At 40.0% G+C, this 23965-nt stretch overlaps 1 protein-coding gene across 3 annotated transcripts in view; it reads left to right on the top strand.

The window, feature by feature from the left end:
- Positions 1 to 23965, top strand: part of BBS2 (Bardet-Biedl syndrome 2) — a 34200-nt gene extending 10235 nt beyond the window's left edge. For 2 of the 3 annotated variants that reach the window (XM_045442807.1, XM_045442805.1), the window contains exons 3-17: positions 949 to 1074; positions 1335 to 1397; positions 2218 to 2295; positions 5675 to 5779; positions 5863 to 5949; positions 8950 to 9085; positions 9330 to 9469; positions 10590 to 10731; positions 10819 to 10990; positions 11632 to 11761; positions 13108 to 13239; positions 13725 to 13862; positions 14742 to 14854; positions 21856 to 22004; positions 22728 to 23213. In XM_045442807.1, the coding sequence (XP_045298763.1) occupies positions 949 to 1074; positions 1335 to 1397; positions 2218 to 2295; positions 5675 to 5779; positions 5863 to 5949; positions 8950 to 9085; positions 9330 to 9469; positions 10590 to 10731; positions 10819 to 10990; positions 11632 to 11761; positions 13108 to 13239; positions 13725 to 13862; positions 14742 to 14854; positions 21856 to 22004; positions 22728 to 22834 (1818 nt within the window). In that variant the 3' untranslated portion in view covers positions 22835 to 23213. Of the gene's footprint in view, positions 1 to 948; positions 1075 to 1334; positions 1398 to 2217; positions 2296 to 5674; positions 5780 to 5862; positions 5950 to 8949; positions 9086 to 9329; positions 9470 to 10589; positions 10732 to 10818; positions 10991 to 11631; positions 11762 to 13107; positions 13240 to 13724; positions 13863 to 14741; positions 14855 to 21855; positions 22005 to 22727; positions 23214 to 23457 lie in introns of those variants that run through there. The other variant, XM_045442806.1, reaches the window with a different exon arrangement.

Raw genomic sequence — 23965 nt, 5'->3', positions numbered from 1 at the left:
GAAAAATGATATATTGGGAGAATGAGGATTTTCATGTTTGGTGGTGATTAGTATTTCTTGTGAATTGCCTTTTTGATTATTTTTTGTTTTTTTCGTTTTCTTTTTGGTTTGTTTGGTTTGTTTTTTGGCTTGGGGTGTTTACCCTTTTCTTATTTATTTGCTTTTTATTAGCTCATTTAAAAAACAATTAGTCCTTTGGCTCATATATTGTAGGTATTTTTTTCCCAGTTTATTGTTTATCTTTTAACTTTGTCTTTTGAGTTATTGGCCATTTAGCAGTTTTGGTTTCTAATAAGTTTTCTTTCTTTTATAGCCAATTTTTAAATAGTTTTCCTACATAAAGATTATATAAATAAGGACTGTTTTCCTAATAATAAACAGTTAGTATTTCCAAAGATTTCCTTGAATTTTCTAAAAATAAGTTAAATTATGCTTGTATACTTTATTCAAGAAGTCTGGGACATTTATTAATTCTGGATGGTTTATTACTCTTTGTACAGAATTCTTAGTAACTTTACAAGTAAAAGGACCAGTAGCAAGAGAACTGGGTAATAAGCAATAAAAAGATTTCCATGCAAAGTGGTTAAAATAGATTACAAAAGTTTGGGTGTTTTAAAGGCGTAAGTTTGATTCTGTCAAGAATTGGTCCCCTAGAACTAGTAGTTCTAGAGAGCCTTGGATTTTGTAGCAGTTTATCGCAGCAGATTAGTGTGAGAGGCCAGTGGCCTGAGTTGATCCTGAATCTGTGCTCATCCTGGTAGAAGCACAGTCAACACTGTGACTGTCCTCAATGGACAGTCCTGGGCTGCCTCTTACGAGACCACGTGGCTTTCCACAAATGACGACAGAGGGATTTGAGTGTCCAAATAAAAATGAGGATCTATTTTATGTCCACTGTGCCTGTGCATCAGTGTATCTGAGATTTTATGTCTTTTTTTTCCTTCTTAGGTTGCAGATGGGGCCAATGCAATTGTGCTGGGAACACTGGGGGACATTTCCTCTCCTCTTGCGATTATTGGTGGAAATTGTGCTCTGCAGGGTTTTGATCACGAAGGAAATGATCTCTTTTGGACGGTATACAGAACAAAACATTCTCTTAATCCTCCCAAACATTTTCACTTAATGTTCTTTATGCGTTGTTTGTTTTACCCTTGGCTGTAATGAATAAGAAAAACAAAATGGAAACATATTTTCTAATTCTGTACATAAAAAAAGAACATTTGTAATTTGAATAACACCCATTGGTGGTTTGTATAATCCTCTTTCATGTAACTAATGCATTTGGATTAAGCGAAAAAAGATGGCATATTAATGAGTTTTGGTTTTATTTTCAGGTTACTGGAGATAACGTTCATTCCTTGGCCTTATGTGACTTTGACGGTGATGGTAAGAAAGAGGTGTGTGGAGGAGGAGATACTTATCTTGTGTGCTCAGCTGAATAATTTCCCCATGACAGTGACATTAGTGGTTAAGAGAAGTTAACACTTCTCTGGTTGATTTTGGTGCTCTGTTGCCTAAATGACAAGCCAACTGGCCTCATTTGCCTTTCTCTTTTGAACAATGAATCAGTTGCATTTGTCTGATGTAAAGATCAAGGCCATAATCAAGGCCATAATGTTGCAAAGACACAGGACGGGGGCGGGGGGGGGGGGTGGGCGTGCACAGAGCATTTGATGGGACCACAGCCATATTCACAATCTTACAGCTGCCTTCGGATGCTTTGAAACCATAATTGTAAGTAGTTTTCAACTGTGACTTTTTCAGGAATCTGAAAGTTTTAGAGATTGGCTCTTAGCCTTTGAAAGTATTCTAATGGTTACTCTATAAGTTAGCTTCTTGAGTAGCCAGCCAAGTGCTGTACTGGGCACCGGCTTACCTGTCTCTTGTCCGTGGATACTGGTCTCTGGCATTTGAAACCGGGCTTCCATCTGTGGGCAGAGAATGGGGAGCATTTTCAGGTGCTTGGTGGAAGAACATATTCTGGAAGGATGTGCAGCCCATATGGAAGGATAGTCTGTAGTGGCCACCTTTTCTTCACTAACCGAAGGTGTTGACTTTCGCAGTAGAAGGAACCTTCCTGACTACCAGATTATAGGGAGCAGATCTTGGGTAGCAGGAGCAGTGTTTTAAGTACTGTGCACATTTTTTGTTTCATTTATGGAAATTTTGCTGTGTTTGCTTGTTGAACTAAATACACACGATTCTTTTTCTTTTCAGCTCCTTGTCGGATCAGAGGATTTTGATATCCGAGTTTTTAAAGAAGATGAGATTATAGCAGAAATGACAGAAACAGAGGTAAGAAGTGCCACCTCAGAATCATGGTAACTGTGGGCAAGATAGATCAGCACAGTGAAATGTCACATCTGACAAGGGTGCTGGGATATCTTCTCACAACCCAGACAGTTTTGAAGTAAAAATTGTGGAGATTGAACAGAACTGCATGTTACAGAGAAAGACGCACTTAAAAATCCTGTATCAAGATAAATTTTCAGAGTTGGGGGGAGGCAGGGGTGGCCGCTGGGGAAGAGAAAAGATACGTTTTGAACAGACTGATTAGAGAAAAATTATTGAGTACCTAAAGGCCTTTCTTTTAATGAGTTAATACATATTAATAAGAACACTAATAATGGTGACCATTTATTGCGCACCTAATATATGCCAGATACTGTTCTAAGTGCTTTATGTAAACTAACCCATTTAATCCTACAACAGCCCTAGTAGGAAGATATTATTATTTCTATTTTCCTGATGAGGAAACTGGTGTTAAGTTCCTTTGTTCAATTACTCAAACACAGTCATGGCTGCGAAGTGGTGTGGTCAGGATTTGAAGATTGTCCGCCTCCTCCTCATCGTGTGTATTAAATGGGCTTGAATGAAGTACACAAACGAGGGTTTTAAAACGTTCCCTCTCCATTCAGATTAAGTACTTCTTAGGCACATTTTTTTAAGGTAAACTTAAAATCAGATGTTGGAGAACTGGAAACCCGTGGGTTTCTCCGTGATTAGGATTGCTCATGGAATAGAACCTGGGATGTTTCTGAAAAGTTTAAACTTCATTTGTCTACAGATCGCCCTTATCCGTTGTAGTTTTGGCATTCTTAGGATATTTATATGCTGCTGGTTCCCCAGGATTGGGCAAGATGGAAACAGAAAAACGAATTAAGATATTCTGAAAAAGGAAGGAGAAGAGGATAAACGAGCAGTGGCTTGTGAATGTTCTAGAGAGGCAGAAAAAAACAACAGAAGGGAGTCTTAGTGGTCAGATTTTGCTGGGATCCTGCAAAATTTATTCAGGTCGTGTTTGGGTCTAGATCAGAAAGCTTGAGGCACCGGCCTCAGGGCCCATCTTGACCACTTGTCTTTGCTTCTTGCCACTTACAAAAGCTGTCTAGGAAAGTCGGGCTTCTGTTCCACTACAAAAAAAGACCAAAAAGCAAAACTTGCATATTGATATACAAAGTGTTATCCTTGGTTTAGCTAATATACCTGTATCTTATAGTGCGGATCATAGATTTTTACTTAGTTCTACTATACTTTGTATATATTCACAGTTATTGGGGCGCCTGGGTGGCTCAGTCGGTTTAGCGTCCGACTTCAGCTCAGGTCATGATCTTACACTCCGTGAGTTCAAGCCCCGTGTCGGGCTCTGTGCTGACAGCTCAGTGCCTGGAGCCTGCTTCGAATTCTGTGTCTTCCTCTCTCTCTGACCCTTCCCCATTCATGCTCTGTCTCTGTCTGTCTCAAAAATAAATAAAAACATTAAAAAAAACTTAAAAAAAAGTAATTTATATATTCACAGTTATTATAATTATAAACTGCTAGTTATAGGTAGAGAAATGACCCTATTGAAAGTTAGGAGGTTCTGTTTAAGTGTATGTGCTTAATGTGTGATTTTTTTGAAGAGAGAATCCTTAGCTTTCGTTAGGTTCTTAACGGGGTTTGCCACTTCCTACCGCCCCCCACCCCCCCAAAAAAAGCCAACTTGAGAGTCACCTGTCAGTAGATGCTGTGTCTTACATTATCGTTTTTCTTTCATTCAAATTTGTAGTAAATCTTTTCCTATTGGGTGGGAATCATTCAGATTTTGTTGGATTTCTGTTTATTGTCAATGCTACATGTGAGGAAGGTGCATTCTTTGGAAATACCTTTTTCCTAAATCCTAGAAAAGGACAGGAGAACATGAAATAGAGCTAGGGATTTGAGGTGACTGTTGGTCCCCTGGTCCATGAAAGAGAGAAACTAGTGAACTAATAAAGGACTAAAGGTCCCACGGAGTCTGGGGCTAAGGTTATGAAAATGTGAACTTTATAAAATTGTTCATTTCAGGGCCATTTTCCTGCCCTTTCGGTTGGATTTTGCTCTTAGCTCAAACGCTGTTTAGCAGATCAGCAAAATTATAATTCATTTGGCAGTTGGATAGTACTGAGTATTGCCAAAAGAATGCCTTGAGCGAAATAATTCTGGAGTCCTACACAGCACTTTGTACTCAGAGTTAAGTGAAGTGGGTGGTTTTGTAGAAAAGCTGTAGGTGTGGAGGAAATTATATAACTATTCTCTGCTTTATACAATTTATTTCTTAATATCTCTGGTATTAGTGTCAGAATTAGAAAGTGGGTCTGCAGGAGCAGAGATATCGTTAAGTTTTGGTTTTAACTTTAAATAAAGGATAATTTTATTCAGTCTCTAAAATTTTATCCTTTTAAGCATATTAAATCCCCAAACAGTCCTGTAAATATTTCTGTATGATGCACACATTTTGTACAGCACAACAGTCACAAATCCAGGTGCTTGGGTTTGTACTTTTCAAAAGATAATGTTTTCTTCTAAAAAACATCTTTCACCTGTAGCAAATAGGAAATTATGTCATAGAAAAGCATGTACATGAAAGATATTCAACTGTGGGTTTTACGAGTCTTTTTATTTTATTTTATTTTTAAGTTAATTTATTTATTTTTGAGAGGGAGAGAGAGAGCACAAGCCGGGAGGAACAGAGAGACAATCCCATACAGGCTCTGCACCGTCAGTGCAGAGCCCGGATGCGGGGCTCAAACTCATGAACTGTGAGATCGTGACCCGAGCCAAACACAAGAGTCGGACGCTTAACTGACTGAGCCACCCAGGCGCCCCGACAAGTCTGTTTATTTTTTATTTTTATTTTTTATTATTTACATGATCTCTCTGCCCACTGTGGGGCACAAACTCATGACCCTGAGATAAGCAAGAGTCACATGCTCCCATGGAGCCAGCCAGGTGTGCTGGCAAGTCTTTAAAATTTAAACTGTAGGATATGGTAAGTTAAGGAAACTGGAACAATCATTAAAACGTTTTGAGTTAGTGTGTATAACAATGTCTGTTGTATATTTTCTATATCCTGTATACTCTATTTCATCCTCAATTGCTCAATTTTATTGGTGTTTTTTTAAACAATTTGCCAAAACTTGCCACATAAGTTTGATTTAAAATAACAAACTTTATGAGTTAATTTAATTCTCATAACCCAACTCTGAAATAGATGACATGGATCATAGAGAAGAGAAATACATTCCCCTCTAACAGATTTAAATCTAATTTTAACATACTCAGTAGCAAGGCATGCGATTTTATAAAGCCATACTCCACATGGAATTGAACTTTAATGAAAAGATGTTGTGTTTTTGTGTGTTATCTCTTGCAGATAATCACCTCTCTTTGCTCCATGTATGGTAGTCGATTTGGTTATGCCCTTTCCAATGGCACAGTTGGAGTTTACGACAAAACAGCCCGATACTGGAGAATTAAAGTTAGTATAATTCAGCCTCCAATATTCAGGGCTTTTAGACATATTGAGAGACTTCTGCACTAATTATTGAAATTCCTTTTCAGTCCAAAAATCATGCCATGAGCATTCATGCTTTCGACCTTAATTCTGATGGAGTGTGTGAACTGATAACTGGCTGGTCCAATGGGAAGGTAAGTCTAAGCACAGAGTTCAGGTATAATTCAGAGGACTGGTTGTCTGAGATCTATTTGCTGCAGGACTCAGCGTCAGTAACATGAAAATACGGACTTGCCCCCCTTTGCTGTACTTTTCAGATTTAACTTCATAATGTTTGTACATTTTTTCTTCCTGGTGTAGTGTCAATACTGCAGAGTGAGTGAGTGTGGACTTTTAGTCTTTAAGGCCCTGTTTGGGAGAAAATTTTCAGGAAGATATTTTTAAATCTCTTCCTTGAAGGAATGAGAAGCAATTTAATCAGGTTGATCTAGGTGTAGGCTACTAAAAAAAAAAAAAAAAAAAGGACTCGTAGGGCTCTTCTGTAATAAAACTTTAAGACTGAAAACTTGGACTTAGTGGGAAGAATCATGATATCATATTGTCTTTCCAGATATGAAATTCAAAATCTTTTTGCTTTCTTTCCTTTTTTAAGTTCAAATCAGTATTTTCTACAGACTTCTGGCAAGTCAGGATTGTCTTGTTAGAAGCTGCCTAAGTAGCTGCCAGATCTCCATGGGTACCATTTGCCCTAGCTTTCTTGTCTGATAGTGCTGGATCGCCTGAAGGAGATCAGCTAATTCCTGCCTTCTCTTCTCTGATTTGTCTTTGCTTTTGGCCAGTACCTTATAACCTTCCTTTGGTGTTGCATGAAGAATAGTTCTATGAGACCCTTATGTTGGTTTCTGCTTCTTTAATTGGTTTTCCTTTGGTATGGTCATATAAAAATTATAAGGGAAGACTGTGGTGTTCCTTAGTAAGAAATGTGACATCTTGGGGTGCCTGAGTGGCTCAGTCGGTCGAGCATCCGACTTTGGCTCAGGTCATGATATCATGGTTCGTGAGTTCGAGCCCCACATCGGGCTCTATGCTGACAGTTCAGAGCCTGGAGCCTGCTTCGGATTCTGTGTCTCCCTCTCTGTCTGCCCCTCCTCCACTCGTGCTTGCTCGCTGTCTCTCTCTCTCTCTCTCTCTTTCAAATAAACATTAAAATAAAAAGAAATGTGAACATCTTATTTGTATTGGATCATATTCTGCGGGAATATAAATTATTATGATTAATTCAAGAATTAGTAACTACTAGACTTGAGAAGTTTTCAGAAGTTGCCTTTTAAAAAAAAGTTTCCTTCAAATATGATTCTGGACCTAGATGTTTTTAGAGTTAAATGTTTTCAAAATTTTAAGGGATTTCTATGATATAATCTCTTCCAGACCATAAAAAAAGATAAGAAAATGAACGCAGTTCATTATATAAGTAGAAAAACTAATATCTACACTGCCAAAAGGAACATATACAGACCCAGCATGTGAATTCAGGTGCAGAAATACTAGATGACTGCAGCCAGTCAATTAACTTTAACCTTTTGTAGGTCATTCGTAGGCTTGGAGGGCCATTCTCTCCCCCAGGGCAAAACCTCCCTGTTGGATAAAGCAAAAGAGCAGAACATCCAGAGAAATATTAATTTGTAGCCTTGCTTCTTAGTTAGTCAATGAACCCTCTTATTTGTAAAACATTGCAGAAATGCAGAAGCAAATTCAGTTCAATCTGAGAGGGTTATTTATTTATTTTTTAAAGTAATCTCTACACCCAGCATGGGGCTTGGACTCATGACTCAGAGATCTAGAGTTGCATGCTCCACTGACTAAGCTGGCCAGGGGATTCTAGGGTTAGGTTAATGTGCTAAGGGCTTTGGTAAATTGCTTCACAGGTTTTAGCATTGATAGTTTTCAGGCTTACATGTTGGTGTTATTAAGAGCATGGATATTTGATTGTGACATTCCATAGGCAAGGGATAGGAGCTAGTAGTAAGCTGTGACCTAAATGACCTTATTTTGTTGTTGTTGTTGTTGCAAAGTTTTGCCCAGAAGAATGTTTGCGAAAAGACAAAAATGGTGAATGGCATTGGCTATTTGAAATGATCGCTCTACCAGATTTTCTGTAGCCACCCTTTTATTTTGTGTTCTTGCTTGAAACAAAAGTCAACATTTTAAGCAGTTATCCTTCATTGTTTTTTAGGTGCATTGCTTTCTGATCATTTATTTATTTGCCTTTCTTGGGAAGAGGAGACTCAGGATAGGAGGGCTGTCTAGGGCATCCCAATAGTTTTTATGTGGAAGAGTAGCTTTTTAAAAAAGTGTTTATTTATATTACAGTGTGAGTGGGGGAGGGGCAGAGATAGAGACAGGGAGACACAGAATCTGAAGCAGGTTCCAGGCTCTGAGCTGTCAGCATAGAGCCTGATGCGGGGCTAGAGCTCATGAGCCGTGAGATCGTGACCTGAGCCGAAGTTGGATGCTTAACCAACTGAGCCACCCAGGTGCCCTGGAAGAGTGACTCTTAAAATCGGTTATTATAAAAGGTTATATGATGGAAGGTTAAGTTAGCTTGGTGTTTTTCAAACTTTAGATGTAGATATATTTTATACACATACACATACACGATAAAGACAAAGCTTTTACGTAGAACTAATGTTTCCTGTATATGTCTATGTGCAGACCCTGTTCTAAGTGCTTTATGTGTGTTAACGTCTTTAGGCCTCATTCCAGCCCTGTGGGGTGTAGGTACAGTTATTTCCCTCAGGTTCTGCTTGTTCTTGACCTCCAGATGAGGAGACCAAGCACAGAATGGTTAAGGGGCATTCCCAAGTTCCCACAGATAGTAAGTGGATATGTACTGCCAACCCATTCCTCCAAATGAAATATCATATAAAGGCCAATATGTAAAACAGCTTTCATTTAAAAAGAAGAAAGTACAGCTGGTTGTGTCCCCTTATTGTCCCCTTGGCCCCAGTGGTCATAAGGTGCCTCCTGAGAGGCCACAGGGCTCCATGGAGCACTCTTGAAAAACTGCTAGACGAGCTGACCTTTAAAGCTGACTTTAACTTTAAAATTGTGTGTGTGTGTGTGTGTGTGTGTGTGTGTGTGTGTGTTTTAAGCTACAGCATAAGCTATTTTTCAAGTTCTTGCTTTATTTTTAGGTCGATGCTAGAAGTGACCGAACTGGGGAGGTCATCTTTAAAGACAACTTTTCTTCTGCAGTTGCCGGTGTGCTGGAGGGAGATTACCGGATGGACGGTCACACACAGCTAATCTGCTGCTCCGTGGATGGGGAAAGTAAATTGGGACGGGAAAAAGCCTCAGAAAGCCAGGTTTTCAATTTGATTGGGTCAGAATGCCAGGAAATTCGTGTATACAGTGTTTGTATTGATACCCTCTCCTCCTAATAAATTCACCAAGTTGAGGAGATGAGAACTTAGGTTTTTGGTTTTTAAGATCAGACAACTGATGATTTGAAAGTAGGCCTGGCTATGCTGGGGTATTCCTCAATCTGGTGAGGGTTTTTTTTTCTTTTGTTCAGTCCGGGGCTACCTGCCAGGCACAGCCGAGATGAGAGGCAACCTCATGGACACCAGCACAGAGCAGGACCTAGTCCGAGAGCTGAGTCAGAAAAAACAGAATCTGTTGCTGGAACTCCGTAACTATGAGGAAAATGCCAAGGTAGGCCCCCATGCTGAAGGGGACATGTCATGTGAAAAGTTGGGGATGGCAAATGTGGAAGAAGACGGAGTATAGCATGTGCCCAGCGGGACTGCCTCCTGCCCACTGGCAGAAGCACGGACGGCCTCAGCCTTTGTGCTGGGGTCACAGTTGAGAGGGTGCGTATCCTTGAATCTGGAAGTCCCACCGCCGTGCACCTAAACTATAGAAATACTTGCACAAGCCCTCAAAGACCTTTACTGCAGCACTGTCTGTGGTAGTGAATGGTTGGAAGCAACAGAAATGTTGACCAGTCGTGGGGCGTGTGCTCGGGGCTGTTCAGCAGCCTGGAAGAATCAAGTATATGTACTCGGACTGATATGGAAGGGTATCTGTGGCATTACTGACTGAAAGAGTGCAAGAACAGTATGTACAGAATATCTGTCATCTTTTTCAAAAGTAAATAACAAAAAGGTGACAAGTGCCAAACCTCTGTGAGTGCGCTTCCACGTGTGTGTTTGTGTGCGTGCGTGTGTGCGTACCAAGTTGGCTGGAAGATAAGCTAGGAAGCCAGACTTTAATTTGTCCTGTCATGTGTGACTGTATTTGAATTTATTACACTAAGTGAATTTGTTTTGCTACTTTAAAAGAACAACACCAAAAAAACTTGTGAAAGGCACGGTGGGGAACAGCGGGCCCTACCCACAGGAAAGGACGGGGTATTTTTCCTTGGGAAGAGGCCGGGTAGAGTGAGGGAGTGCCAAGGAGGTGAGTCCTCTGAATTCTAAAGAATGGGATTAATATCAGATGATTGGGAGTTGGTCTTTTTTTTAAAGTTTTTATTTATTTGTTTTGAGAGAGCATGCAAGTGGGGGAGGAGCACAGAGAGAGAGAGAGAGAGAGAGAGAGAGAGAGAGAATCTCAAGTAGGCTCTGCACTATCAGCTTAGAGCCCCATAGGGGCCTTGATCCCATGAAGTGTGAGATCATGACCTAAGCCCAGATCAAGAGTTGGGCACTTAACCAATTGAGCCACCCTGGCACCCCAGGGAGTTGGTTTTTGAAGCCAAATAACCATATGATTTAAAATTGACATTAGTTCACTGTTTCGGTGACTGAGTCGGAAGTCGGATGTTTCGTAGGCTGAATTGAGTCCACTGAACGAGGCTGATGGGCCTCGGGGCGTCATCCCAGCCAACACCAAGCTGCACACCGCCCTCTCAGTCAGTCTGGGGCATGAGACCCAGCCTGCTCACGTGGAACTGTGCATTTCCACCTCTAACGGTAAGGAGTTACTTGGAGCTGGCACCTGTGGACGCCTGTGCCTCCTGGGAGTGGTTCTGGAACTGCCGTTTTCTCTCTTCCCGGCAGACACCATCATCCGAGCAGTGTTGATTTTTGCCGAGGGAATCTTCCTGGGTGAAAGCCACGTGGTACACCCCAGCATTCACAGCCTTTCCAGCTCCATCCGCATCCCAGTGACACCTCCCAAAGATGTCCCTGTGGATCTGCACTTGAAAACCTTCGTGGGTTACAGAAGCAGGTGACCCTTTGTGTCCAGCCAGCACTTAGAGGGAGGCAAGATGGGTGGATTTCCTACCATGCCGTGGATTTTGGGGGCGCCATTTTGATGATTCTACCCACCTAACCAAGATTTCCCATGACCTTTTCTTCCCTAATTTGAAATCTTTCAAAGATAAAAAATGAAGGCTATGTAACTTTAAGATGGTTGTTTCCTGGTTTTAGTCTGGTGATCTTATAATGACAAAAGTTACAAAAATATGTTTAACTGATGAATTTTCAACTTCTGGTTTTGGCCACTAAGACTACAGAGTTAGGATGCGCTTTCATATTAGGGTTATGTATAACCTCAGCTAGTGAAGGAATATCGCTACATTTGTGGAAGATAAAAGTCATTTCACATTTCTTTTAGGGTGTTTTAAACCCTTGGTGCGTGTATGTATATATGTATAAGACTCATGTTGTCTCTGATCCCAAACCCCATCACCGTAGTACTTGATCGTCAAGTTTTTTGTTTTGTTTTTTTTTTCCCTTCAGTAAAACCCATGAATAACAACTCAATGACCCAGTTAGTGATTTTATAGTTGTTATCTGGGCCTTGCATTTTGAAGTAATATTCCATGCAGCATATTTCTCATCTCGTGTTGCTTTGGTTGACCACAGCACCCAGTTTCATGTGTTTGAATTGACAAGACAGCTCCCCCGCTTCTCCATGTATGCGCTGACTGCCCCCCACTCTGCCACCGAGCCACTCAGCTACGTCAACTTTATCCTTGCGGAACGGGCACAGAGGGTGAGTGTCTGACTTTTTTCTTTCAATATTGTTGCCCCTTCAGCATCCTTTGGATGTTACTTAGAAGGGGAAATTGCATGAATGAGTTATTTGGTAGCAGTAATTACGACATGAAAGAGGCAGGGGAGTTTGGTGTTGGCTTATAACCTGTGACCAAAACACTGTGAAAATCTCTTCTCTCACTTTGAAAAAATACACCACCTTATTTACGTGAGCAGTCTTTAGTTGCAGATAAATTCTTACCAGCTTTTAATTGGTGTCTTTTTGCTGTCATGGCCTTGGTGTACTTGTCCTGACCCAGTGTTTCAGGAGGAACCTGCTTCGAATTGGAAAGAGGGTGGGAGTTTGAGCTGAGAACATTCTGGATTCAGATGCTACCTTAACTAGTTAAATTTTGGTGATTTTCTTAGTGCTGTCAGCCCTCACCCGTCTGAGCCTCAGTTCCCTTATCTGTAAGTGAGGCTAGTCCCGCCTCACAGGGGGCCCCTGCAGATCACATATTTGGTGTGACACTACCTTGTAAAGTGTAAGGGACTAATGCCAGTGGCCTTTAACCTCGGCTGGACTCCGGAAATCTTAGGGAGGCTTTTTAGTCATGTAGATTCTTAGGTTCTTATGTGGTCAAGGTTCCCATGACCTTTACTTCCCTAATTTGAAATCTTCCAAAAATAATAAATGAAGGCTATGTAAGTTTAAGATGGTTATTTCCTGGTTTTAGTCTGATGATCTTATTATGACAAAAAATTACATAAATGTGTTTAACGGATAAATTGTCAACTTCTGGTTTTGGCCACTAAGACTACAGAGCTAGGATGCACTTTTATATTAGGGTTATGCATAACCTCAGCTGGTGAAGGAATACCGCTGCATTTTACATGCTGCTGCTCACCATTATTGTTACGAATATTAAAACTTATTTTTTACTTACGTGGCTGTATCTCTGTGTCTGTGCTGTGTGTGTGCATGCATACTTCATTTACCTTTTTTTTTAAAGGATAGAGTGGAATAGTTTTAAGCAGACTACATCATCAAGAGTATAGCCACAGAAGAGCTACAGTGTAAACAGGCTTAGCACCATACCCAGTTGTTTCTACAATCCATATAAGATTATGTCTACACTGAAAATGCTATAAAGTCATGCATGCTGTGGGGCCAAACATAATTATGAATGTTACTTAAGATCATGTATGAGGTGGGAAAAAGGAATGTGATTAGTGTTTTCTTGGTGGGAGGGGGTGTGAAGTATAATTGTTTTTAAACAAGCAGTAAATCTAGAAAGAAAGGTAATTCTTAAGAATGACTGGACTTTAAAAATGGCAGTTCATTTCATCCTATTCATTTTTAAGGTTGTTATATGGCTCAACCAGAACTTTCTGTTACCAGAAGACACTAACATTCAAAATGCTCCATTTCAAGTGTGTTTCACGTCCTTACGGAATGGTGGCCAGCTGTATATAAAAATCAAGCTTAGTGGAGAGGTAACGTTTACTGTCACAGGCATAGATTTCCTGTGTAATGTTTACCATTCAGTGCAAAGTGAGGTGGGTGGCGATATCAAGGTTGTAAAACTGCATGTTTCAACGTAGTCTGTTAGTGTTAAAAGTGTCAATCGTTTTAGACACTGGGGTATAATCTAGAAGGTGGTTTTCTGTCTTCCTCCATCCTTCCCTTCAGCACTTCCTTGTCTAATTTGGGAAGGATTGGGGATACGGAGGTGAACAAAAAACATTTTCAACGTTTGAATGATTTTGTTGTTTAGTCTAGAAGGCCAGAGGATTGATCTTTTAGCCTGCTGCTAAAATTTATAATTTCCTTCAGGGCTAACACCTATCTGATTCATCACCACATATAAATTTAGGTTCAATAAATGTGTTGAATATGGGGAAATTCAGGTAGTGTTTTAGCTAAGTTTCTCTTTAATATCTGAAGATGCTAAGCTTGTCTCTTATTTTCCCCTGGATAGATCACCGTAAATACTGATGATATCGACTTGGCTGGTGACATCATCCAGTCGATGGCATCATTTTTTGCTCTTGAAGACCTTCAGGTAGAAGCAGATTTCCCAGTTTACTTTGAGGAGTTACGAAAGGTGCTAATTAAGGTGAGGGCACCCGGCGGCTGCATTTGTGAGAACGTGGTAGTCTCATGACATTTGAAATGTGTCTCGGAAGATGAGAGATACCACAAATGTGTGTATGTTACAGGATAGCCATGTTCTTTTTTTTTTTTTTAAACTTTTATTTATTTTTGAGATAGACAGAGCATGAACGGGGGAGGGCCAGAGAGAGAGGGAGACATAGAATCTGAAACAGGCTCCAGGCTCTGAGCTGTCAGCACAGAGCCCGACGCGGGGCTCGAACTCCCGGACCGCGAGATCATGACCTGAGCCGAAGTCGGAAGCTTAACCGACTGAGCCACCCAGGCGCCCCTGGATAGCCATGTTCTAAAGAATTTTTGAAAATTGTTACAGTTGAATTAGTTTGAGAGGGCCCACTAGTTAAAGGGTTTCTTTTATAAAGGTGAGGGGTTTAGCTCCTGACCACCCTGCTTTCTTTGTTTGGTTTACAGTTAAACAAACGTCATATTAACCTCTTCCTTTGCTAGCCACTCATCTTATCTCTTGTATTCACCTTGCTCTTTGGTTTCCAACAACCCAAATCCAAAAGAAAAAAAAGAAAAAAGGATAGTGACTGGTCCTCAGTTATAACCACATTCTCACCCCAGATCTCTCAAATGTTAATATGCATGTTGCTAGGGCTCCCGGTGGAGAGGTCCAGATGGAGTGTCATCTTGAGTGCGGGAGGTGGTATAGACTGATAATTCATTGGTGAGGTGAAACCGTGGGGGAGAGTCGAGATGGTGTAGGTGAACAGGGTAGAGAGAAGGGCCTCTGTGTGTGGCAGGTAGTGTCTTCTCAATCTGACTAATTTTCAAGGAGTCTGTGAGGTCTTTTTCATTCCTGAGTGTTCGTGGTCTCCAGGTGGATGAATATCATTCAGTGCATCAGAAGCTCAGTGCGGAGATGGCCGATAATTCTAACCTGATTCGAAGTTTGCTGGTCCGAGCTGAGGATGCGCGTCTGATGAGGGACATGTGAGTATTTACCTGACAGGTGCGAGTTTAAAAATGTCAGCAATACGGAGTAACAGCTCTCAAATGCTGCTGGTAGGAGTGCACATTGGTACAGTGACTTTGAAAAATAACTTGGCATCATCAGTGAAGTTGAATATTTGTATTCCCTGTGACCCGGGAATTCTACTCCCGGTTTATAACCTAGAAACACTTCTGCACATATACACCAGGATGTTTGTACGAGAATGTTCCAGAGGCATTGCTCATAAGAATCCCAAAGTGGAAACAGTCCACAAAGTACCATCAACAATGTGATGGCTAAATTATAATATAGTCGTACCATGAAATATGGCATCTGTCTCCATGACATATGACAACATGGACAAATCTTACAGGCGTAAGGGAAATTGAAAGAAGTAAGATTCAAAAGAACGTGTACAAAATGCTTCCTTTTATGTACTTTGGAAACAGATGACACTAAAAAGTGTATCATGTGGGAAGCATACATAGGTGAAGAAGATGTAAGGAAACGTAGCGAAGACATTACCACATAAGACAGTATTTTCTGTCAGGGGAGGAGGGACTGTGTTCAGAAAGAGCCCATCGGGAAGCTTCCGGGTTGCGGCAATGTTCTGTTTCTGGACCTGGTTAACAAACATTTGTTGTGTGAACTATTCCGAATGTGTTTTACATTTTACAATAAAACAGTTAAAAAAAAACCCACAAAGATGTGCAGGTCTAGCTTCTTGCAGAATTTGTCTCGGCACTAAAGTACTGAGGTGGATAGAGTAAGACACCAGGGATGGATGAAGTTTGTGTACATTAGAGGCAAGGGTTCACCCAGGGTGCCGCTTAGGCTTTTTCCTGAAAGGCCTGAATTATCGGCATACGTTAAAATGGTGTTGCTCAGAAGTAGGTGATTTTTAAAAGAATTAACATTGTTGAAAGTTTCAGACACATACAAAAGTAGATGAGGTAATACAGTGATTTCCTTTACCCCCGCCACCTGGCTTCAGTCCTGGTCACCCCCTGGCCCATCCTGCTTTATCGCCGCGCTCACCTTCTTCTTCTCCCACGCACTGGACTATCTTGAAGCCAATTCCAGACATCATATCCTTTCGGCCATAAATATTTCAGACAGTGAGCCTTTGAAAAACACTAACCACAATACCATTATCACATTTAGAAAAATGTAAAATAATTTCTTTTTTCTTGTTTTATTTTGTTTTAATGTTTTATTTATTTCTGAGAGAGAGCCAGATGCGGGGCTCCAACTCACAGGCCATGAGATCATGACCTGAGCCGAAGTTGGATGCTTAACTGACTGAGCCACCCAAGCACCCTGTAAGATAATTTCTTAATATCACAAAGTAACCTAGTCAGTGTTTAATTTCCCCAGTTGTCGCACGTGAGCGCGCGTGCACACGTGTGTATGTTTTAAATTGGTTTGTTCAAGCAAAGACCAAAGATTAAGTCTCTTTTAGGGGCACCTGGGTGGCTCAGTCAGTTAAGTGTCTGACTTCAGCTCAGGTCGTGATCTTGGGGTTTGTGGGTTCGAGCCCTGCATCGGGCTCTGTGCTGACAGTTCAGAGCCTGGAGCCTGCTTCAGATTCTGTGTTTCTGTCTCTCTCTGCCCCTCCCCCACTCACGCTCTGTCTCTCTCTGCCTCTCAAAAACAAATAAACATTAAAAAAAAAAAAAATTAAGTCTCTTTTAATCCACATGTTGCTTATTCTTTTTTATTCTTTTTCCCGGCCCTCTCCCTCTTCTGTGGTGTCCCATTTTGGATTTTGCTGATTGCTTCCTTGTGATAATGTTTAGTAGTATTCTTGTCCCCTGGATTTCTGTCAAAATGGTAGTTAGATGCAGAGGGTTGGTTAGACTCAGGTTCAACTTTTTGGCAAGAATAGTTCATAAGTGGTGTTGTGTACTTCTACGTGGGAGCATATAATACCTGGTTGTCTCTTTCTATTCTGTTGCCAGTCGTTGATGATCATTATGTAGATCCATTATTTCTTTAGGAGTTTGCAAAACAGTGATATTCTAATTCTGTTATTTTTTTCTTCATTTTTAGCAAAATACTTCTATGAAGCATAACATTCCCTTACGAATTAATGATTATTTTGCTCCCTGAGGTACAGTTTGTAAGGATTATTTATCAGCTTTAAGCTAATGAGTTGGTTCTCTAGCATCTCTATGCTAACCAGTGAAATTTTTAAATCCTTATAAACTCATATATTTTAACATATTTAACGTGCTCAGTCCATTTTAGTTCCTCTGTATAATGGCCAAATTGTCCTGTCTTAGGCCACTGGAAACCTTTTCAGGTTGGCTACAGCTACCTTTGGACATAGCCAATTTTTCTGTTAGGTCCTTGTTTTCTTGTACAAAATATTTTAGGCTTATCTGGTACATCTTTCTGAATCTGGAAGCAGCCATTTCTTTAAGGAGTCTTGGTTACTTTTAGTGGGAATTGGTATTTAGAGATTATAGTCTGTGCATGAAAGGTGCCCATTGGGCACTGCCCTCTGGGCGGTTACTGTTTCTGGACTTTTCAATGGGTAGAACCAGGAAATGTATATATTTTTATTGTGAGACTATCATGAGTTCATTCTGTTTCCATTTCAGATTTATGAATACGGGCTCTTAGTTTTTATTTTAAGGTATATCTCTTCTTTCTCACATTGAAAAATCTTGGTTCTAACCAGTATCAACGTGACTGTTTGCTAGTATAATACCAGTGTGGCTGATGAATAGTATCAACATCAACAATATGAGTGCTGAAAACAGTAAAAACTTTTTTTTCTAGTTTTTTTTTTTGTGTCTTTAGAGTATATTCCAGTAGGGATTTTTAGTCAAGTTATTGTATCTGAAATACTTCCCCCCTTTTTGGTTATGCCACAAATTTATCTACAGTTAGGTTCATTTGGTTCATTTTGCTTTTGGTCTTGGGAGAATTGGCATTTTTTTCTTTTGGGTTTAATTTTATTACACATTTATTAAAACTTTTATATAGAGTCAGCTCTATAAAACAATATGCAGAAGAGTCTTAACTTTTCTCAGTTGGCTCAGGGTCTGACTTTGGCTCAGGTCATGATCTTGCGGCTCACGAGTTTGAGCCCCGCATCAGGCTCTGTGCTGACAGCTCAGAGCCTGGAGCCTGCTTTGGATTTGGTGTCTCCCTCTCTCTGCCCCTCCCCTGCTTGCGCTCTGTTTCTCTCTCTCTCAAAAATAAAAACATTTAAAAAATTTAAAAAAGTGTCCAACTTCTCATTCCTGTCACCTTCATCCTATTCCCTCCCTTTCACTATAAATAACCAGTCAAAATTTGAATACACACACACACACACACACACACACACACACACACACACGCTCATCTTCTCACTCTATAGATAGATCATAGCATGTTACTCTTTCCCGCCTCGTGTTTTACAATTAAAAATATGGTGCTCACTGCATAGTCACACACAGAAATACTATTCATTGTATTTACGGCTGCGCAGCACTCATGCTCTGGATGTTTGTTCAGCCAGTTCCCTCCATTTAGATTGCTCTTTTGCTCTTATGGATAATGTTGCAGCGCATAGCTTTGTTATATTATCTTTTCATATTTTTGCCGAGATACCTTTGGGAACAAGTCCTGAAATGGAATTGCCAGGATAAATGATAAACGCGTACAGAATTTTGCAGGATATTGCCAAATTCTCTTCCATTAGGTGTTCTGTCATTTTGCATTCTCAGAAGTAATGTATGAGAGTGCCTGTTTCTCTTCAGCCTTGCCAATGGAGTATGTTGGCACACTCTTGGGTTTTTACCAGTTCAGTGGGTGAGAAGTGGTCTCATTGTGGTTTTAATTTTCATTTGTTTTATTGCGAGCAGTGTTGAGCACCTTTTCATTGTTTTAAGGGCCATTGGCTTTTCTTTTTGTGTGTGAACTGTTTATCTTGTCTGTTTATGTATTAGGTTTATTAATCCTTTATCTGTGATAGGAAATGCATATTTTCCCCCAGGTTTTCATTTGTATTTGTCCTTTGCTTATTAGATTTTTAACAATTTATTTTTAGGGAGCCTGGGTGGCTGGCTCAGTGGGTTAAGCGTCCAGCTTCAGCTCAGGTCATGATCTCATGGTTTGTGAGTTCAAGCCCCACGTTGGGCTTTGTGCGGACAGCTCAGAGCCTGGAGCCTGCTTCGGATTCTGTGTCTCCCTCTCTCTGCCTCTCCCCACTCAAGCTGTCTCTCTCCCAAAACTAAACATTAAAAAAAAAAAAAAAAAAAAACTCAGAAAAAAAATACGTAAGTGCCCTGGTTAAAATAAAGGATATTATTTAAAAAATAAAATAAAATTTATTTTTGGTTTTGCCACGTAGAAGTTTTAAGAAAATTTTATGTAGTCAAATTGGCTAGTCTTTTCCTTAAACTTCTACACCGAATTCAGAGTAATTAACCTATTTTTTTAAATACCTGTATGTTTTCCTCTTTTACATTTAAATCCCTGTTTCGGTTGGAGTTTATCCTGGTTTTCAGCATAACAGTGATAAGTTCAGTTTTCTCTTTTTCTGCACTGTTTCAATACTCCTACTTTAAAAGTCCATTTCCCACTGATTTGAGATACCTTTATCATGCATCATGTTTCCACATGCACTTGGGTCTATTTCTGGATTTCCTATCCAGTTTTCTTGGTCTGTCTTGCTCTTCATTTGGGAGTGCCATTCTTTTCCTTACTTTGTGTAGAAAGTGCTTTGTATGTTACCTGGTATGGCTAGGTTGCTCTTCCTTTTCATGGTTTTCCTGGCTGCTTGTGCTTGTCTTTTCCAGTGAACTTTATCACCAGGTTTTTTAGCTCCAGAAAAAAAAGATAAGTGTTTTTACTGGGATCACGTTAAGTTTATTAACTTGATCTGACGTTGTTACAAGGATGTTCAGTCTTACTAACAGCACGGTCTGTCTTCATGTGTTCAAGTCATGTTGTAGGTCTTTCGTATAGGTATCAGACTTTCTTGTTAAGTTTGTGCCTATTTTATTTTTGCAGTTGTAAATAGGATCTTTCTTCCACATTATATCTTGTTGTTTTTTTTTTAGTGTTTATTTTTGAGAGAGAGAGAAGAGAGAGCAAGCAAGGGAGGGGCGGGGGGGGGGAGGGAGGGAGACTGGGAGACAAGGATCTGAAGCAGGCTCTGTGCTGAGAGCGCAGAGCCTGATGCAGGGCTCAAACTCATGAACCTGAAATCATGACCTGAGCCCAAATTGGACACTTAACTGATGAGCCACCCAGGTGCCCCTATATATATATATTTTTTTTGAGTATATGAACACTGTTGATTTTTGTATATTGATTTGATAATCTACTACTTTACTAAATTATGTTACAGTTTTTCCAGATGTAAAATTGCATCCTTTGTAAATCGAGACTGGTTTGCCTCTTTGTAATTTGTTTTCTTCCCATTATTTTCTTTGAGGTATATTAGGTTTCTGCTTTTTCTGGTCAGCTACCTCTAGGGCCCCTGTTTAACTCTGTCTCTGGCTTTTTTTTTTCTTTTCCAGTCAGAGAGCTATTGTTGGCCTTAGGCATTTGACTGCTAAAATGGATGAAAGTGACCACCAACCTCTAAATTCCATTTTTGCTGAATTATTTATATTTCATTTAGAGGCTCTCAGATGTATCTGTTTTATGTTTTAAAGCCAATTTAGTTGATATATAATTTACTATATCCACACAGAAAATTCACCCTTTTAAGGTTTACAGTCCAGTAAATTTTGAGAAACACGTATAACCGTGTTGCTACTACCACAGTCAAGATGTAGAATATTTCCATCGCCCTTTTGTCTCTCTGCATCAGTATCTCTCCTAACCTCTAGTCCCTGGCCATCACTGATCTGATTTTTCTCCCTGTGGTTTTATCTTTTCCAAAATGTCACATAAATGGAATCATATAGTATAGGCCTTTTGAGCCTGGCTTCTTCCACTTACCTTAATGCCTTTGAGATGGATCCATGTTGTTGCATGTGTCAGTAATTTGTTCTTTTTTTATTGCTGGACATAGTACTGTTCCACTGAATTGATATACCATATTTTGTTTATCCACTCACCACTTAATAGACATTTGAGTTGTTCCATACTTCAGTGATTGTGAATAAAGCTACTACAAACATTTGCATACAGTTTTTTTATAGACATGTTTTCATTTATTTTGGGTAAATACTTGATAATGGTATTTCTGGGTCATTTGGTAAGTGTATATTTAACTTCCTAAGAAACTTTGCAGTCATTTCACAAAGTAGCTGTACATTTTGCATTCCCATCAGCAGTGCAGGAGAGTTCTAGTCATTCCACATCCTTATCAGCATTTGGCTTTATCAGTTTATTTTATTTTAATCATTTTCATTGTGTAGTAATATCTCATTGTGGTTTTAATATTATGCCTTTGTTTTTAGTTTTTATTTTATTTAATGTTTATTTATTTTTGAGAGAGAGAGAGACAGCACAAGTGAGGGAGGGGAGAGAGAGAGGGAGACAGAATCTGAAGCAGCTCTAGGCTCTGAGCTGCCAGCACAGAGCCCGATGCAGGGCTTGAACTCACGAACCGGCTCATGAGTTTATGAGCGCCCCTTTATGCCTTTGTTTTTAAAACCTTGATGAAATTTGCAGTTGAATTTACCAGTTGTCTAAAAATATTAAGAATAAGGTCACTTTTGCCCAATGAATGTTAATCAGAAACTGTGAAGCCAGCTTACTGCCTTGCCTACTTTTCTTTACTCCCCCACCCAGCAGGCGTTTATTAATTGTTGGTTCCTAAATTCAAACAAACCGTGGACCAATAAACAAGAAAGGCCATTTGTGTTCCATTTATTTGGAGGAAATAGAATATGTTGATGGAAACTTTCTCAATGTTGTCAAAGCAAACATTTCAAAGCTAAAAAAATTGGTGTCTTTATGTACGTAAGAAGTTTACAGATTTTCTCATGTAAGCCTGCCATATTGGGGTATGATGAGGTTCATACACTGATGTTGATTTACACAGGAAAACCATGAAGAATCGCTACATGGAACTGTACGACCTTAATAAAGACTTGCTAAATGGATACAAAATTCGCTGTAACAATCACACAGAGCTACTGGGGAACCTCAAAGCAGTAAATCAGGCCATTCAAAGAGCAGGTCGTTTGCGGGGTAAGTCTCTTTTTGTAGCACCCTAAGTAGTCTGTGATTTTGGGGTGAGAACCATTAGAGGTAGTGGTGGCTTCAAGAATTCATATTGGGGCCGAGAGCGGCACACCTGTAACACTCAGCTCAGTGGAAGCCACTTGACCTTGGCTGGCCTATTTGGCTTTAGTCAGTCTGCAGACTTCAGAGGCAGGAAAACTTTCAGCGCCTTTTCTTAGGTCTTGCTGTGTCTTCCAAGAAAAACCTAGCGACATATACCCCAAAGGAAAACCTCAAATATACCTATTTTTTTCAAAAGGGAGGCTGAAAATTAATGAGCTAAGTATCCAACTTAAAATTTAGAGAAAGAGTAATAGAATAAACCAAAAGCAGCCGAAATATAGCCAGAGATTTAGACCTGAAATCTGCTGTTTGGGTCAGTGCTTTGACCTTCTTTTAGAAATAACCTTTGCTAGGTAGATAGCTTTGCTAGGTAGATAGAAGCTTTGATTCTTTTCTATAGAACTGACTTCATTTCTAGGTTGTAGATGGTCTGTAGGTGTGGTTTGTGATAAATTCCCTCACAAAGATACCTTTTTTAGGGAGTGGTAAGATAAATCAGTTAAATTTGCACACCATATATCTCTTTTCTTCCCTGGTTTTATGCTGTTTTAAAGCTGACCTCTGATTTATAATGTCACTTTGAATGATCTTTTGGATTGTACTGATTAGATGTTTCATCCCACACAGTCGGAAAACCAAAGAACCAGGTGATCACTGCTTGTCGGGATGCAATTCGAAGCAACAACATCAACATGCTGTTCAGAATCATGCGCGTGGGGACAGCTTCTTCTTAGGAAAGGAAACAATAGGTAATGAAGTTCCTAAAAAGTGTTTTTCCCTAAAATTCTAGGCTAGTTTGCTTTGGATTATATCCCGGTGACCCCAGGTGCTAAGAATGGTAACAGCCGTGGTGAGTGGTACAAATGTAAGACAACGCTCTGCATCTGAAAAGCGTATCCACTTGCTATTTTTAAAATCAGCGGCATTAACCCAATACTAGGTTTGTGTAGAGTGGGTGAACACTTTGAACACTTTGAAATGTTAGCGCTTCAAAGTCCAGTTTTTCTGTATGTATGTATGTATGTAAAGTTGGCATATAGATACATCTTTTTCCTTGAAATTGTAATTGAATTTGTAATTAACACTCTTTTTCATTAAAACTTAAGAGTTACACTTTGTGTTGACCATAAAATCACCACTGTATTAGAATTACATAAACCATTTGTACTGTGTGGAGGAAAACACAAGCATGGATATTCAATTTGTGTGCCTTATCACTGAAAGGGGGGTGGGTGTAAACAACAGATTTGCATTAAGGGAGTCAGTTGAGGGTGATCTGTTGTTGGAGTAATGTTAGCTACTGAAACTAATAGACCTCAAAATTTATCATGACCCATTTATTTCTCCTTTATGTTAGGATTTCTCCATAGTTACTCAGGGACCCAGCTTCCTGTGATCATTCAGCCCTGTCATCCTCTAGAGCAGCCTTTCCCTGAGTTCTCTAGAGAAAGAAGTTTCAGGAAATCAGTTCGGGTGACAATTTTCACATTCATCGCATACAGTGAAAACCTGATGGCACAGGAACCCTGTTGGAGAAGGGCTGTCCTAAGGCCTTACAGGTATTTATATCCCAGTCAGTAGAAAAGGGAAAGCTTTTATCAAAGCTGTGATCTGGAAATAGCACATTATCATTTCCCCTCATGCTCCCTTAGCTAACATGGCCACACCTCACTGCAGAGAGGCAAGGAAGAGAAAGCTGGTGTTTGTGCCAACAGCTAGCAACTCCTTCCCTCAGAGTGAAACTTTGGCCTTAAGGTAGATTCCGGGACTGGTTTAATGTTTAAAACATTCGTCATAGTGTGGCTGTTGTTGAAAGCGCTGCTGTAAACATTGGGGTACAAGTGCCCCTATGAATCAGCACTCCT

The sequence above is a fragment of the Leopardus geoffroyi genome, chromosome E2, assembly GCF_018350155.1.
Source record: "Leopardus geoffroyi isolate Oge1 chromosome E2, O.geoffroyi_Oge1_pat1.0, whole genome shotgun sequence".
Classification (NCBI taxonomy): Eukaryota; Metazoa; Chordata; class Mammalia; order Carnivora; family Felidae; genus Leopardus; species Leopardus geoffroyi.
This window is presented reverse-complemented; position numbering and strand designations above follow the sequence as displayed.